General features: G+C 38.1%; 1 protein-coding gene across 3 annotated transcripts in view; it reads right to left on the reverse strand.

The window, feature by feature from the left end:
* rnf213a (ring finger protein 213a) overlaps positions 1–17,702 on the reverse strand; it is a 36,620-nt gene that overhangs the window by 16,542 nt on the left and 2,376 nt on the right. For 2 of the 3 annotated variants that reach the window (XM_081610050.1, XM_081610051.1), the window contains exons 3-29: positions 17,511–17,668; positions 16,246–17,025; positions 16,006–16,154; positions 15,751–15,921; positions 15,162–15,367; positions 14,739–15,031; positions 14,395–14,651; positions 14,015–14,227; positions 13,721–13,913; positions 13,411–13,466; positions 12,330–12,504; positions 12,088–12,246; positions 11,897–11,995; positions 11,682–11,804; positions 11,287–11,470; positions 10,910–11,083; positions 10,656–10,808; positions 9,961–10,571; positions 9,074–9,233; positions 8,766–8,983; positions 8,507–8,644; positions 7,499–7,663; positions 5,183–6,458; positions 4,903–5,084; positions 4,662–4,817; positions 996–4,589; positions 788–912 (exon numbers count right to left, since the gene is read on the reverse strand). In XM_081610050.1, the coding sequence (XP_081466176.1) occupies positions 788–912; positions 996–4,589; positions 4,662–4,817; positions 4,903–5,084; positions 5,183–6,458; positions 7,499–7,663; positions 8,507–8,644; positions 8,766–8,983; positions 9,074–9,233; positions 9,961–10,571; positions 10,656–10,808; positions 10,910–11,083; positions 11,287–11,470; positions 11,682–11,804; positions 11,897–11,995; positions 12,088–12,246; positions 12,330–12,504; positions 13,411–13,466; positions 13,721–13,913; positions 14,015–14,227; positions 14,395–14,651; positions 14,739–15,031; positions 15,162–15,367; positions 15,751–15,921; positions 16,006–16,154; positions 16,246–17,025; positions 17,511–17,668 (10,168 nt within the window). The remainder of the gene's footprint in view (positions 1–787; positions 913–995; positions 4,590–4,661; positions 4,818–4,902; positions 5,085–5,182; positions 6,459–7,498; positions 7,664–8,506; positions 8,645–8,765; positions 8,984–9,073; positions 9,234–9,960; positions 10,572–10,655; positions 10,809–10,909; positions 11,084–11,286; positions 11,471–11,681; positions 11,805–11,896; positions 11,996–12,087; positions 12,247–12,329; positions 12,505–13,410; positions 13,467–13,720; positions 13,914–14,014; positions 14,228–14,394; positions 14,652–14,738; positions 15,032–15,161; positions 15,368–15,750; positions 15,922–16,005; positions 16,155–16,245; positions 17,026–17,510; positions 17,669–17,702) is intronic. The other variant, XM_081610053.1, reaches the window with a different exon arrangement.

The raw sequence follows: 17,702 nt of genomic DNA on the forward strand, positions 1-17,702 counted from the left end.
AGTGCAACATTTTTAACAATAACTTGAAAATAGCTAATATCTATAACATCATTAAATGAACACATATATTTTACTCAAATGAAGAACAAAACTTTGCTTCTACATATACACAAGATTACAATAAATGACACATGGGCTACTTTATAAATGCTACTCAAAAACTTGAGGTATTAATTCTTCAAGGTAAATAAAAATAATTATGAACCTGCAGAAAGTGCTGGTGGCTATTTATGAAATGCTTAATTTAAGCAAGATCCAACTGATTTGATTAATATGTTAAAATTCAAAAATACTTTATTGATCCCAATGGGAAATTAAATGTTGTAACTAATTAATTCAAATTCTTCAAAGTGACCATGTTAACTGCTGTTGGCAATACAAACTAATAATAAGTAATTTCTTCATAGTCACATGCTTTCTGTGACCGATTTAATGCATACAAATAAAAGAGATACAAATAAAAAGTGCATGCAATTTTTTTTCAACAACTACTGCGAGGGGGACATAGTGGATGAGGTTTCCACTCACAATTTTAAAGGGTTAATTTTTTTAATCTTAACTTTGTAAACTTCAGCTTAAACTAAAAAATCTAACTCTTAAATAGGCGCTTCACTCAACCAACTGCCAATGAATATGAAAGATTAATTTTAGATCTTTGTTTTTTCATGTCTTGTAAAAGTGTCTTAAAAAGTCTTTTAACCATGTTGGTATTTGGAAAAGTAGCATTCATTTTAAGTACTTTTAATTATGTTTTATAATAACAGTGTCAGTACATTTAAAAACAAACCTTATTTTCTTCAGGAAGGAGTGCTCTGTGTCAAACTGTTGAAGTGAGAGAAGCTCAACGCTATAAAACATTTTCTCCAGAGGTTCCATGTCAAAAGCAGTCAAAAGTCTGGAGAATGTGGTCACCTAAAGTTTGACATTCACATTAGATCCTGTAATCTGAAACAAGTAAATGATTCATGTCAAAATAAAAGGCCAGTAAGCATTACCTCTGTGAAGAATGTGTTGATGTTGGTTTCCTGTCTTGTGTGAGCATGGATGTAGTCAGCTAAACAGCTATTGCTTTGTTCCTCAAAGTACACCTTAGCCATATGTTGACTTTCCACTTTTGGCAGGCCTGTGCAGTCCAATCGCACCACAGAGTCTGGCGTAGCACATTTGAGAAGTATGAGTTTGGCCTGATCAAGCAGTCCCCTCTCGGAATCTGAAGTTTCCGAATTGTCCTTCCGCTCCTCTAATACTTGAAGAATCACAGAAGCACAGGTGTCTGAGTGGTAGCCAATGAAAACATCAGGGAGTGTGTACTTGTACATATCAGCTGCTCCAGCATGCTGACCAGTAAGAGATACAAATAGCTTTGCCCATCTCTCCAGTTCTTCAACCATCTTTTTCTGCTCAGCTTTAAGGACAGTGTGGATGTCCAGGTAGTGTTTCTCCAGCCTGTTGATTAGAGGTATTGGGAATTGTTTGTAGACCACTTCTCTTTCCTCAATGACAATTAGTCGGAAGTCTTTGTGCACTCTGCATTTTACACGATGGGTTCCCAATCCAAGATCGACATATTTCTGTCCTCCCAAGCACACGTAGTACTGATTGAGAGCATCATAGAGACTTTCATAGAGATTCTGCAAGTTTAGCAGCACAACTGTTTGGCCTGTCTCCATGCAGATCTTCACTCTGTTGATGTTGCGACAGATTTGGGTGTACTCTTGATCTTTTGGAAAGCTGGATCCAAAGATAATTTCTGGCTGACCACTTTCAGAAAAGAATGTTTGCTGTAGGATCTGTAGGGCTGCATAATTTTTTGTTAGCACAAGAAGGTACCGACACTCTTCATCTTGTCCAACTGCTTGAATGTTTTCTTTCACAAACTCGATGGTGTTGATGTTCTCCAAATTTGGAGAAATTTTAAGTCTTTGGGTAAAGACAGAAACGACATCAACATCATCCCTGCCACTGAAATTTCTCAAAACAACCTTGACAATCTCCTCTGCTGCAGGTTTTCGTTGAGAGGTCTTGGCCACAGCAAAGATCATCTTTATCAGGCTGTAGTAGTCACGTAGGCCAAAAAAACCTTTCCCTTGTTTCCGGCAAATGTTCAAATAGGATCTTGCAAATGGTTGAAAGAAATCCCTGACTCTCTCCAAAACCATTACATCAGATGAGCATATGCCTTTAGCACTCTCAATGAGTTCTTTCTCATCAGGGTCACCACGTGAGACAAAAATGCCTCTGTTCATCTTTGCGGGGTCCAACGCCCAGTTGGAAATACCAATGAATCCAACTTTTTTGTGTGGTAGTGGTTCATCATCAATGCATCCCTCTTCCAGCAGCGGGTGAAGTGTTTTTAGCGGCATCTTTGGAGAGTCCTCTGCCAGCCCAATTTCATCAAGAACCACAACTGAAATGTACTCATTGAGATTTTTTCCTTCCTGAAAGCGGCCACATTGCTTGAATGTGTTGATGATACCTTCAGGAGTTGAATGAGGACTACACTGGAAGGATACCAAATGGATCTGTTTGAGCATCTTATAGAGTTCAGAATGAGCAGCTTGTCCCTGCATGGCATCTGCTACTAGAGTTTTGGAAAGGGACTTTGAGCTTCCAGGTTTTCCAACTAAGAATAGGGGGATTCTTAACTCAATGCAGAGAACCATCATGAAGACATTTTCTTTGAGGGCACTGTTTCTTGCAATGGTATCTCCCATTGGCACACCACTCAAGAGTAAATCTTGCATGAGTGAAATTTCATGCATCACTCTCATTGGGGTGTATGATAACGGTAATTTGGTACTGATTTTTTGTCTGTATTTGTCCTTATTTTCAAGACAGGCATGGTAACACACTCCTATGGCCATGACAAGGGACCAGAGAACAGGATCTTGAACCTCAGGTTCATTTCCTTCATCGTTTTGAGTACACTGAAATTTTTTAAGCTCTGAAAAGAACATCTCATGGTGGTCATGGAACCAAACAAAAGCTTGCATGCAGCGCTCTACATCTCTTAAGCTGACAAAGCTGCATTCATCCTTCCTGGTTCTCATGTACTTCTGTGAGGCTGACAGAACATCTGTGATGCATTTGATGTAGGTTTGATCTATTGATTTGCTTGTAGTGACTCTTTGAACAATCTGCTGGATGTATATTTTTTCTGTGTGATCATTTAACTGTCCAAAGTCCCATACCAGAGGAATCATGCTTGGTGGCAATGCTTGAACTCTATACACCAGCTGGCGCAAAGGTATAGACCCCAGTTTTTCATCAGTCTCTTCTGCTCGAACTCGGTACCCAAGACCAGCAGATTCCAATCTTTGAATCATGTCATCTGTGTGCTTTCTGTAGGGATTACATGCAGCAATAATCTGCAATCCTGAGTTTGGTGTTAAGGAGTCTCCCTTCACAGTCTTGTCACAAAGGACCTCCTTGATACTGCTGATGGCCTCTGTAGTATTGGCCTCATCAAAGAAGAGGACAGAGTCAAATCCATAGTCTTGCTTGTTGATCGAAGCAATGTCTTCTGCTTCTCTGACTTTACCATAGATCATTTCTGAAGTTGTCCCTCCATGCACCTTGACCAGTTTCATGTTCTCAGTTGCAACTCCACTCCTTCGCAATTCACAAAGGAATTTTATTAGCCGGGTTTTTCCACAGCCCGTTTCTCCCATTATGATGACAGGTATGCCACATCTGAACCGCATGTGGATTGCTAGCATCTTCAAAATGTTGTCTGTGGTAAGTTCATATGTTTCATCAGGGTCAAGAGGCCACTGGATACCAAGAACATTGCAGATTCGCTCTATTTTCTCCCATCTTGGGAGACTATCAAAGTCTATGTTGAAAGGAACTCGTTGGAGCTGTAAGCCTTCATACAATGCTCTGGTCATGACATTCCTTCTGATCACCCTTCCAGAGGTGGGTTCAATGGCATCAACAAAGTTCTGATCATTGGGTTGAAGATGAAAGCCAATAAAGGTCATGGAGACATGGTCATCATTGAAGAAGATGTATGGATGTGGCTCTGTTTCCCATCTTTTTCTGATGAGAAAAGGAGCCAGGTCTTCATCTCGGACACCAACCAGATTAACTTGTAACCTGCCAGGACTCTGGTCAGAGATGCTGAGTGATGGAGTGGCAAAGTCCTTTGCCATCAGAATCATGAAATCCACCACAAAGGTTTTGAATCCGGTTAGTGTGTCTCCAGTGAAAGTGGCATCACAAAAGACTGATGTCTCACAGTCTCTTAGTTGAAGGTTAAGAAACCAAGTGAAATTTCTAAGTTCAGCCCAGGAGGGGTCCATTACCCCACAGTACATGAGAAGCATCTGAAGACATTCTACATGTGACCCCTCAACACCCTGATATGTGAAAACATCTAGATCGATTGTGTTGTGGAACCTTGTCAGGTACTGGTATGGCCGCTGAAAGGCCTCGCTCCTGAACTCTTTATCATCCATCAGTGGGTCCTCACTGCTCACAATAGTAGGATCCTCCTGCTTTCTCATCTCTAGCATAAGGACCTCTTTGGGTGGTCGGCAGAAAATTTTAGGAAACATGTCCACAAAAGTGTTTCTTGCCGTTGGTGCCTAAAAGAAGTGAGAAGACAGGTAAGGTAGACAAATTTATACAAAGACTGAAAAATACTGAAAAAGTCTTACCTCCCGAGTGGCATTTCCTGTTGACTTGACAGTGGGCTCTAAAATCTCAATGACATACAGTTGCTTGTCATTGCACTGCCACATTTTCCCCTCAGAGTCCATCAAATAGCGCAGGATCAACAATTTGAATAGGAATTCTGGAAGTCCTTTCTGGACCTTTTCAGGAGCAAAACAAACAATAAGACACAATCTGTCAAAATAATTATTTCAATGACTCAATATTAAATAACGTAATATTTACCGATGATGTGACATCAAAATGGAAGATAATGAGTTCTTTCCTTTTGGGAGTGTCAAGTAAAGACTGAAGGATGACAGTCTCATCAACTTTAGGTTCAATCAAGCAAATACATTTCAACATTGACTGCTTTTTAGTAGAGTATTTAAGTTTTTCATACATCCTCTTGATGTACAAAGATTTACCTGCAATATAAAAAAAATACATTCAGAGCTATAAACAATTAGATTTTTTTATTTTCTATTAGTGTAAGACACCGAATAGAAATATTTAATATACTCACCAACACCAGCCCTTTGAGATGAAACAACACCAACGCACAGTCTATCTTTGAAAGCTGCTGCAGCACTGCACTGGTCGTCTGGGACAGTGTAGTGTTGTTGCAGGTATTGCTGGATCCTTGCTAAAGGCTCTTGGGGAATCATGTGCAACCTGTACTGGCTGAAGGCAGATGGAAGATAGGCATGTTCTCTCTCTGAGCTACAAATAATAACAAGCCTGTAGTCCTTCCTGCTCTGCATTTTCATTTGCTGGAAAAAGTTCTCAACTTTAGAGCTCACATCGTAACTCAGGAGATCTCCATATACCAAAGAGTATATCTTTTGTCCCCTGTAGCCATTGCCAAGGCAGCGTCTGAGGAACAGTTCCACTTCTTCATATGGGGTTGAGTGGTTGCACAGTAGAACTTCATCATAGGTTGGAAGAGCTTCGTCTTTGCTGCTCATGTAAATTGAGATGCAGGATGCCAAGGCATCATCGTGTGGACAAACAATGAGGTTTGGCTTTCCATTGACCAAACCTCTGGGCAGTTGCCTGTTTATGAACTTTCCACTGTTATCAGAAATGTCTTCGTCACTGTCGTCTTCTTCATCTTCATCATCTTTGTTGGCCAGTAGTTCCAACAGTAGGCCAAGAGTTTTTATATCAAGAATGTTTGGCAGAAAATTCTTCATGTCTTTCATGTAAGCATTCCATATGTGATCAAATGCCTGCAGACCCTTTGCTTTTTCCACAAGACTTTGCAAAGGATCCAGTTCACTTGTCAACTCTTCCAGGTCACTTGTTGACACCACAACAAAAGTCTGAAACTCAATGTCCTCATTTTGATCCTGGGGTTTAGTAATGATTTCATACTGGAGCTCATGCCACACATGCCTCAGATCTGTGGATGTGCAATTTGGCTTGATAAAGGAGAGCATCATAAGGACTTGGTCCTCAACCTTGTTTACATTTTGTTGTGTCAGCTTGCCACAGAGATAGACAATCTGCTCGGCAGTGTAGTAGTTTAAGAAATATTGTTGGGATCTTTGTTTGTGTACAAAGTTCATCCAGTATTCCAGACATTTCTCCATTTTTCTGCAGAGCTCAGGAAGCTGCTCCTCTGGGTTGCCCTCCACAATGACACTAAGAACCCTGCCCAAATTAAAGTCCATCAAAATGCTGGGTTCAGCATAACTTGAAGAGCAATTAATCTGCACTTCCCAGTGTCTGAACAGAGGATTTCCAGCGGCGTAAAGAGCAATGAAGGCCTCTGTCAGTCTTTGAACACTTGCAAAAACCTGTAACACAGAAAGAGTAACTCACAAAACAGAAAATACCCTAATGAGAGTTTTAAAAACATTTAGGATTTTCTACACAATCCCCGATTAAATGAATAAATCAATATTGCTTAACATATAGTGCATAGCACTAGCTCATAGAGCTGCGGTATGTAACTTTTAAGAAAAATATGTTTTTTGAATATTTCTTAAAACTATCACCTTGTCGTGACAGTATGAGACAAATAAACTGTGAAAAGATCAAGCTTCTCAACCTTGTCCCTGTGCTACTATTGCTGTCTAAAGAAATGCACCACTGAAAAGCAATCAGTCAGAGCCAGTAGGAGCATCTTAGCGCTGTCAATCAACTTTGTGAACACGTAGTAAAATGGTGGAGAAACAATTTACCTCAACAGGAAAACTATTTATCTCCCACCATCTGTAGCCATGCTAATTAGCCTTAGCATTTATGTCAGGCTCTACTGACAAGGAGAAGCTGCACTGTATCAAGAGCGTAAAGGGGCGAGAGGAAGAGGAATGAGCAGCACGCACATGGCCATGATTGACAGTCCTAACACCCTCCCCATAGTTCTGATTGGTTGTGTCTAGTTAGCACTTGGATTTTTCAGATTGTCTCATACTATTCTGTCATGACATAGTGACAGTTTCAACAAATACGGAAAAATATATTTTATATAAAAGTTACATACTGCAGCTTTAATGTGCTGACAGAGATTGTGCCAAAGACACTTCATTAAAGTGGCCACCATTATGTATGAATGACATTTTGACCATTATGAATTATGCACCATTATAAATCATGACATAACACTGTAGGCAACAAAGCAGATCCAATAATGTCTTGCAAATGAAAATGTCTTGATAATGCAAATCTCATCAGTGGTGGATCATGAATTTCGTAACATGTCAAAAATAATCAATTTGTAATTTTGATAACATTTCAAACTTCTTGTCATGAGTTGAATCAATTTAAAATGAAATAATGCTTATGGAAACATGACTAAATGGTCTTTCTACAGAATTTAATTATTTCATTTTACCTCAACAAAACGTTCAACTTCATTCTGCCCTTGGTCCCCTTTTCCAGACATGAGCATAAGTTTGTTTTGTAGCTCCCTCAGGTCTTCAAGAGAGTAGCAGCGCATCTGCCGACCTTCATCATGCTCCTCTGGAATCTGCAACTTCAGGGCTGTTTCAAGACTCAACTAGATAAACAAAAAAACATACATAAGCTTGTATTCATGATTTTGCAAGTTGAACCAGATATTTATATATGCCAAATAAAAAGACACACATTTTTTCCTCACTGTCTTAGGTTAAACCTGACCAAACTTCTCTTGTTTTATGTCAGTTAAAATTACTCAAATTATTTCTATTTCCTAAATGCCAAAAAACTTAGCAAGAACATTTATAGAGATATTTGTATAAATTTCCTCAAATTCAACAGCTTACATATTTAGCCAGTATCAGGAATGATAGTCTTTTAAACTGTCTGACATAGGTAAAACCTTTTGGGCTTCCTCCCACAAACTTTGATAGGTTAACTGAGACACTTGAGTTAACTGGAGGCACATCTCTGCATGTATTTTAAGGATACACATGAAATATGCTGCTTTCTTGTTTGACACAATGGGGAAACTCCAAAGAAATTAGCCAAGATATCAGGAGAACTGTGGAGCAGCACAAGTGTAGTTCATCATTGGGAACAATACACTGCTGTTTGAAGGTGCTACAAACATCTGTTCAAACAATTATATGCAAGCATATACATGATGAAAATGTCCAACCATCCAACCATACTTCTCATGAAGCAGATTGGTGCTCTCACTAAGCGTTGGGTATTTAGGAAATAGAAATAATTTTGGTCATTCCAACTGACATAAAACAAGAGAGGTTTGATCAAGTTTAACTTCAGACAGTGAGAAATGTGTATGTGTATTTTTATTTGGTGTATGTAAATATCAGGTTTCGACAGTATTTTCTTAAAGATTACTACCTCTTTAGTGCATAAACAAACGGACCAATCTATCTTACTGAAGTGTTTTTACCTTTTTCACATCCCGTGCACTGATTAGGTAGATGCCTTTGTTGTTAATGGCTGAGGCCAATGAGAGAGAGGATAGCTCCACTGATCCATGACTGTCCTTCACAGTTTTTAACCACTCCAAGTGACGTGCACTGTCACGCTAAAATATAAAGAAAAAGATATCATAAAATATCCAGTTCCCCAAAAATTTACATTCATATGAATACTTGGAAATAATCGTAATTAAAGTCTTATTTATTTTTTATAATGTCTCCTCTCACCAGTTTTTTTGGCAAGTTGTTGTCATTCTCCAAAGCCCTCCAGAGCTTGTTGAGCACATCTTTGAAGGCACGAAAACCAGAGTCTGGCTTAAGCTCATAAAGCACAGAAGAGTAGCCAAGGACGGCGTCATGGAAACAAGCTACACGATCCACATCCATGTCATTCTCTCCAGCAGAGATAGAAGCCAAGTCGACAAACACCTTCAACTCATTGATATCTAAAATTACAATTTAAATGGACATTTTCAAATAGTTTTCCAACATACCACTTGCATAAATGTATTACATGAAAACAGAAGTATACACACCCTCCAGGGCATCCTTTACCCATCTTACAAAGTGTCGTCTGAGTCCTAGTTCATGTAAACACAACCTGCGAGACTCTGTGATGTCAACCAGCACCATCTTTGCCTGCATCAAGTCGTTGTCAATCCTATTTAGCGGTTCTCTCTTAAAGTCTTCACGAATCTGAAGAGAAATGAGAATTGAGTTTGAGTGTGTTATTAAGAACACATTCTATGAATGTGTAATATTCATAAACACACCCCATCTGACCTTTCACACACCTTTAACTAAATGTCCTTGGTACACTAAGATTTAGTATAATCAACCTCTTATACTCAAGACATCTTGAATATTTAGCATTCAATATGCCACTGAATGTTATGACCCTGAAGTGATATCATTTTAGGTTTGTCTGAATGCTTATCAATATACATTTTTCCCTCTATACCTGCAACAATTTCTTTAGCAATTTTATTTCTGGGTTCCCAACTAATTGATTGTTCAAAAGTGAGGAACTATGCAGTCAACACACAGAACTAAAACTAATCATGGCCCATTAAGTTTATGAGAAAAGCAGAACTACTGTTGGAGCAGAAGCTCGTCATCACTTCCATTTGACATATAAAACAGAAACGTTCTTGCCCTACACTTTCAAGTTATTTTCTGGTGTTGGTGACACGGACCTGTCATGGTAACAGGGAAAATAACATGCAATAGATGTTTGGAAACTTTGAATTTGTCTCTTCTTTCTCCCTCTTTCAAATCATTTTTCTTTTTTTACGTGTGATTAAAGTCATTCAATAGGTGAATCCTTCAGACAAACTCTCAATAGTTTTTGTTGACAAATTATGAGATGATTCATGACACCGATTATTCAAACACATTAACATATTTAAACATGGCGACTTACAACATCCGTCAGCGTTTCCAAGACCTTGAAGTCCCCTTGAAGACCAAGTGTGTCTTTGACCATCATAATAACTTTAGCAGATTCCACAGCGAGATGAAGCTCGTGATATTGCTGAACCTGTTGAACCCTGTTATGAATCCACTGCTTGTTTGCAGATGTCTCCTGTTTACACATGATGCCAAGCTCCTGAGTGAGATCTTCGTACTTGTCCTTGTAGGCTTTGAAAAGCTGGTCGACTTCTTCAAGTCTTATGCTTCCATCTTTTAAGTGAGTGTAGATGTCTTTGTATTCATCCCTACAAGGCAAGAAGATCTGATCGTATATCATTTCTGGTGTGGCACTGATGTCAGATATCTCCCCCTCCGCATCTTCCATTTCGTCCCTGGCCATTTCTTTGGCAAATTTTTCCCAACACATTTGTAAGACAATACTTTCATTGAATGTGTACAGGAATGTTGCCATGTCTCTTATTTCCTCGTCCAGGCTGAAGAAGGTAACGATTCCAGACATTGTGGTGGCCAGCTGGTCAAAATGATGAGCTTCCATGAAATAGTTCAAGGGCATCATCTCAATGTTGACTTGTGTTTTGTCCTCCAGGTCAGAAACATCAACTAATAAAAGAAATTAAATAACCACATGTCAACTTTGCAACAACAAATCAAAGTTAACTAAACTCCTTTGTGTAAGCTTCAGACCTGGCATATGTTCTTCAAGTTTGTGGCACATTGTTAATATGACATCCACAAGCTCCTTTTCGTGGTACACAGCCTTAACTTCTTCTGCTCTGTGTTGCAAAAACCTTTTCATTTTGGAAAGATCCCTGTGGTGTTCTTCCTCAGTGAGGCAGTCTTTTAAAAACATAACAATACAAAAATATCAACAGTTTCTTTTTTGAATTTTTTAAGTCAATTGTTTCAATTTCAGTTTTTATTTTGAAATAATTTCTTACCAATCTTCAGCAGTTCTAAGAAGGCATCTTTCCTCTCCAGAATGATGTTGAGCAGACTGATCTTAATGTCTCCATGTATCAGCTGGTTGATTATGGCTGTGAAGGCTGATATGGCTATGACCAATCGGTCTTTGGCATCTTCAGAGAGCTTCTCAATCAGCTTCTTCTCTGCACCTGTACATATAGAATTTAAAAGCAATTTATCCCAAAGCAACCAGCCAAATCACGTGTTAATTATCTCCAGTTTGTGGCTTGTTGTTTTATTGGTTTTTTTTAAACAACGGGTTACTCAGTTTTGTGTGCCCTTCCAAACTAAAGAATGCTTTTCTTCAGACCTTATTGTTTTATAGGTTCTTTGTTTTTAAGTGAAAAAATACCATATAGATGAAAAATGTCTTTAGCTGCCGTCCAGGAGAGGAGGTGCTGAAGAACCACTTCTTCTTTCTCCTGATATTTTCCTTGACCATCCGTGGGCCAGGACTTTTGGATGATTGCAGAGATGAGATTCCCAAACTTCCAGTTTATCTTAAACCTCTCAAACAGTTTCCCTTCAGATCTGGTCTGCATACAATGAGAAGACAATCATTCATCTAATCAATGGAAAAAATTCAAATGTGCAGTCTATTTTTGTTAATTTTTCTTTTCTTGTCAAGGTGCTTATAATATATTTAAAAAATGTAACCATTTTGCCCATTGGATACATTTTTATTTTCACATAGCCAACACTGCCAAAAGCTAGTGAAGCAAAGCAATAAAATTAAAAGTCTGATACCTGGCACAAAGATGTGACGGCTTCAAGAGCACACTTCTCAATGCTGGCAGCAACATGTGGATAGGAAGCATTAAACTCCTCTATGTTTGTACAGTAGAATTCAATTTGATCAAGTGCAGTTTCCTAAAGCAAAAACAACAAAAAATTCCATAAATTAATTAAGTCACTGTCATCTCTTACTGAAAATAATCTTAACTCTCCAGTGTATCACCTACCTGTTTGAACTTGCCCTCAAAGTCCATAATAAATGTTTGCCTCCATTCTTTTGTACATTTTGTATCTTTAAAGTTAATGGAGATAATGTTGTTCCATGTCTGAAATGCAAGAATAAAAAAAATCTATAAGATGCATGTTTTGTCAATATTTGGTATTTAGCTAAATAGATTAAAAAAAAAAAACAACTCACCTCCAGTTCTGTTGTTTTTGCTGAGTAAAAGGATGTCAGTCCCCACCTTAGTAAACTTTGTTTGAATGACCGATTCATCCAGTTTCTCATGATTTCCATCCCCTGATAGATTACCAAGTCTTTTGCATTTTGCTGTTCTCCATCTCCATCCTCAGACTCCTAAATAGTATTTACAATTTTCAATTTGTGCATGCGAATGTAAGGCAAACTAAAACATCACATATATGAACTATGTTTCTTACTTGTTCCTTGTTAGTCAAAAAGAAGTCTAAAACTGAAGCAACAAGATGTGTCGCTGCCACAGGGATCTCAGTAAAGTTTTGGGTATAAGTTCCTGGTTTGACTCCTTTGCAGAGCTTCTCTAACAATCTCATTGCAGTTGTCAGACATTCCTTCCTGTAAACCTGTGTGAAGCCACTAAGACGAAGAAAATGAATAGATGAGTTGGGTGATAGACATAATGGTTTTTAATACCTTTACAGTCCAGGGTGAGTTCTTTACCATTTTTTTTTAAAGAAAATATTAAGCACAGCCAAAATAATCTGTACCAATTGCCCACTGACATCGATGAATGGCTTTATTAAATCAAATCCATAGTTCTTCTGTCCAAATATGACAAACTCACTCGCTATTGCTGGCCGTTAGATGCAGTAGAGGCTTATTTTTTTTCCCCATCTGAGCAAAATGAATAAAAATTAATTTGTGCGAAAAAGTGAGATTTTCACCAGCTTCCACTCACTGATTGGTTTTGTTTTCTTTTCCTAAATCAAGTACTTCATGGCTCACTACTGCATGGTCATTTGGTGGAACAGCTTTAGAGAAAAAGATCAAAGAGTAATAAAACATTCCCATTAGTAATTTTAAGTCTGCCAGAAGCAAAGCAGCTAGATTTCATACTAAGTTAACTCCTCCGAAATAGGCAAACCACCACATAACTCTTTGCCTTGTGAACTCACATTGGACGTGAATATTTTGCAATATATCTTATGTCATTAGCTGAGCATTGGCCCATGCAATAACAGCCAGGTTTAGTATTCTTTAAGTAACAGCATGTACATATAGTAATTATTCTGAGTTACACACCTAAACATAATTGATGCAACCCTTACGTTTTCAGTTTTATTGTGACTACACACCCATCTCTAAAAACTCGCACTCATCTAATGTTGACAATTATTGTTAATGTAAAAGGGACTGGTTCTGGTTCCTTAACTTAAAGATCATTGCTTGAATCCTTAGCTAGTAGTCATAAATGAATACAATTTGCAGGCTTCACAAACACACAAGATTTTATATAATAGTGTCATATATTGATGTCACTACCTGTATTTGTCCTCAACGAGGTGCTGTTGGATGTGGGCAAGAATTTCAGTGACGTTCTAGAAAAGCATAACAGAAAACCAGAAATATAATTAATTGACACTGTCACCAATAACTCTTGACTACCATTCTAGAAGGTAACACATTTCCATGCGGTTAGACAGGTTCATATGTCTATGTTGCACCTACAATACTGTTTGGGAATTGGCAATATTGAGATATGTGTAAAAGCTGGTGACTTCAGAGATATAATGATGAATGACCATGCAGGGTTTAATCTACATTTACCACTATTGTCCAGATTTCCACTCACCTGAGAGCTGCTGGCTGTAATTTCCTGAGGAACCTTATTGGTAAAAACTTGAAGTATGTCCAGAAGCTCAAGATTAATGTTGGTGCAACATTCCAGCTGTCCCTCAAGAGGCATCAGGTACAAGCAGGACCGAACTAAAAGTGGATCCACCTTCATCAAGTGACTGTTGTTCTTCATCACATTTATAAGTGCTCTGAACAAAAAACAATCAAAAAGATGGTCAGTAACATTGGTCTATTTGAAAACGAAAACTTAAAAATAATGTGCAGACAGCTAAAAACTGATGGGTCTTACTTCCTGTCTTGACTGTAAAAGCATGTTTGGTTGTTAATGTCAATGCCTTCCAAACCTGCCCAGGACGAATTATAGTTTTTGTTTCCAGAGGTTTTTCTTTCAAAGGGCTTTATGGTGCCTCTCAGCAGATGAAGGAGAGGCAGTACCATAATCCATCGAGGCATTGTAGCTTTTTTGACTATTTTGATGAGATCCACCAGCATTTCTGGCAAACTACAAACATTTAAAAATTGGTTAATAATCTGTGGGATTTAATGTTTTGCAAATAAAATGCCTGAGAATTTATTCTACGTCATTGCTTCCAAACATAGGTCTTAATCATCTTCTTTACTAAAATTCATGTTTTGTAATTAAAATTAAAAGGTATTTTGGGTACCTACTTTTTGAATACTGAAACAGCTTGAGAAAAATTTGCCCAGTACTGAAGAAATTTGTCCTTCTCTAGTTCAGGCAAACACAGTGCAGAACAGAGGCGGAAGAGCTCAGGATTTTCAAGTTTGATTTTGTACTGTTTCCACACATGAAGCATGACCACAGCTGCTCTCATGGGGTCTGGGATGTACAGATTTTCCTCAGCCCTATCCTGGAGTTGAGGGATCACGTGTGTCAGCATGAACTCTTTCAGGATCTTCCTCACCTATAATATTGCATAAAAAAAAAAAGAATGAATTAAATTGGCCAAAAATGAGGGTCTAGATTACAAACATACAATTTCTGAACTTACATCGTCTTCTCCAAATTGTAAGGAGTACCATTTCTTTTGCTTCTCCTCAAAAACAAAAGGGTTTGCATAAACCTGGAAAAACTGATTTAGCTGAATTTGAAAACTTTTTACATTGGTATCACTCCAGCTCTTTAGAAGATCAAATATCAACTGCAGCATCACATTTGCAGCAATTTCTCTTCCTTGAATCAGATTTTTACGTTGTTCAGGCCAAATTGTTTCCTTGAGGCGGGTGAACATGTTGAGCTTTGATGGCTCAGCGCAGATGATGTCGTCATACTGATGCCAGTCCCCTTTACCAGAAAATACAAAACAAATACTAGTGTTTGCTACACAACCACGGCTTAATATAGATACAACTGCTAAAATACTAAAATTACTGCACAGCTTGACTGAGAGAAGACTTTTTAAAAATGTATTTACCATCATCAGTGATGAGGTGTTTGTTCACAAACAAGCATCTGTTGGTATGGTGATGTGTAGAATCCAGTTTGTATATGTACTCAAACTCATAAATACCCTTTTTTTTCTTATAGACAACATATTTGTATGCTATGGACTCAGACACAGTTTTGTCTTTTCTCGTTATGAGGCATCCTTCAACAAGAAAACCATGATCTCCAAGATCCCTGCAGAGGAGAACAAATTATAGGGCACATGTTGTATTGTAACATCAGTGAGACAAGGATGAAGTACGAACTTTACAATTTTGTGGAAGAACCAAAAACAATGTATTTCTCTTAAATTTCATGCACTATTGAAACATCTCTAATTATTTGTCATTTCTTTATTGTTTGCAACCAGAGCCAGATCCTCTTTGAAAGTATTGTTAAATAATGCTTCTTCGAGGTGTCTTTTTTCCTAGAAAAAATATTTTTCTAGAAAAGCTTTTCACTCTTAAATATAAACCATTCAAACAATAAAAACCTCCTAAAATCAAATGGTGAAACAGTTTTGTGTCAACATTTAACATAACTTAGCAAAGAGTTAAAACCTAAGATTTCTTTCCTACCTGGTTACCTCCAGCTCAGCCATATCATCATACCAGCTATTTGCAATAGGTTTCCCAGCTCTGATAAAGATTCGATCTTCATCAGGATTAAATTTAAAATCCTTTGAAAGAACTGCATGGAAGTAAATTGTGAGCCTGTCTCGTGTGACAACGTTTTTGTTTTGAATTTGCCTAGAAAACAAAGAGAAGAAAATTGGTTTACTGAACATAATTCTTCAAAAATAAAAGTAGTTTTAAAAGTTACATGCGTCTTACGTTTTAGGCAGTGGTGCTGCTGGAGTGTTGGTTTTTGTGCTTTTCTTATTGTCTTGATTTTGTTGCTTTTCTCCACCTGAAACTTCATCCTGCCTGTTCTCAGTGTCCATTTTGTTTTCCGGATCCACACTGGAGCCTGAGTTATCAGCCTGCAATGTTAAGTATAAATGCTATTTATACACACCTTACACAGGTCTTTTTCATTAACAATTTTGTACAACAAACATTAACCAACAGTACCTTTGATGGCGCTGATTTCTGCTTCTGGTCCTGCTGACCTTTTCCTTTCGGTTTCTGATCTCCTTGACCTTTAGCCTTCTGATGTGTTTCTTCTGTCTGTTTTGCTTTTGGATTTGAATTAGCATTCTTGTCCGGTCTAGATTCTACAGTAACAACAGGTACATTCTTGTTTTTGGAATTTTTTGGGATAGATTTTTGCTCTTTAGGATCAGCAGTCTTTGCTCCCTCAGCTGAAACTGACTGGGTGACCTGCTTGTTTGTTGAGGCTGAAGGTTGAGCTGAAGCATCGCCTGCTCCTTTCTCAGGTGTTTGATCCTGAACGGACTTATTGTCATCAGTCTCTTTAGCATTGGTTTCCTCAGACTGACTTGCAGAAGTCTCCTCAGCTGTAGATACAGGTTCTTCAGTCGGTGTACTTTTAGAGGAGGCTGCCATGCTATTAGCTGGTAATGAAGTAGGCTGCTGTTGGGGCGAGGGGGAATCATCTTGGTGTAAGGGGGGATCATCTTGGTGTGAGGGGGGATCATCTTGGTGTGAGGGGGGATCATCTTGGTGTGAGGGGGGATCATCTTGGTGTGAGGGGGGATCATCTTGGAGTGAGTCTGTTGTTTCCTCCATATTGGCATCTGAGCTTTCACTGTCACTGGAGTCTCCTCTTTCTTGTCTCGTCTTTCCCTGACTGTCTTCCAAAGATACGAGTGACGGGTCAGACTGGCTCTGATCTTGGTCTGAAGGCATGTTGTCGCCTTTCTTCTTTTTGTTTTTCTTTCTTTTCTTCTTCTATAAAAAAGGACAAAATAAAATATATATGTTTTAGCAAATAATAAATCGCATTCTGGACATACAAAGAATTAATTCTGGCCCTTTTTACAGAGATCATACAATTTCTAAAAGGTTTCTTTACATTTTCAATTCAAAATTCCGTTCTTATGACTCAAATTTACAGATTCTGAGTCACTTTTATACATTTTCCTAAAATGTAAATGCATAACTGCATTTCATTGTAAACATCATATATTTATGGTAGATATTTGTACAGCAGTCAGGCTTCAGAAGTTGAAGCTGCTAAAACCGCTGACTGACTTACAGAGTCTGGAAATAACATTATTGCATACTCTATTTTCATCGCAATACTTTTTTCATACTCAATAGAAACCTTATTTTTGTTATGAATAACTATGAGCTATGTGTCCACAGGAACAGTTCTTGCCAACACTTAGGATGATCTTATCAATAAGAAGAGTAAAACAGTTCAGATTACTTACTCTCACCTTTTTCTTTGGGTTGAATTGTTCATCATTTGGTCGTTTGGCCGATTTATTGGAGTCCATGTTCTCTGCGTGATGGACATTTCTCTGAGAGTTTGATTCCTCCATTTTGCTTTCAGAGTTTGCAATCAGGGACTTAGGCTGATTTTCTGTGTCTGCAACAGGGAAATAAAGCTAAGAATAAAAATC

The sequence above is a fragment of the Poecilia reticulata genome, chromosome 8 (assembly GCF_904066995.2).
Source record: "Poecilia reticulata chromosome 8, P_reticulata-male-v2, whole genome shotgun sequence".
Classification (NCBI taxonomy): Eukaryota; Metazoa; Chordata; class Actinopteri; order Cyprinodontiformes; family Poeciliidae; genus Poecilia; species Poecilia reticulata.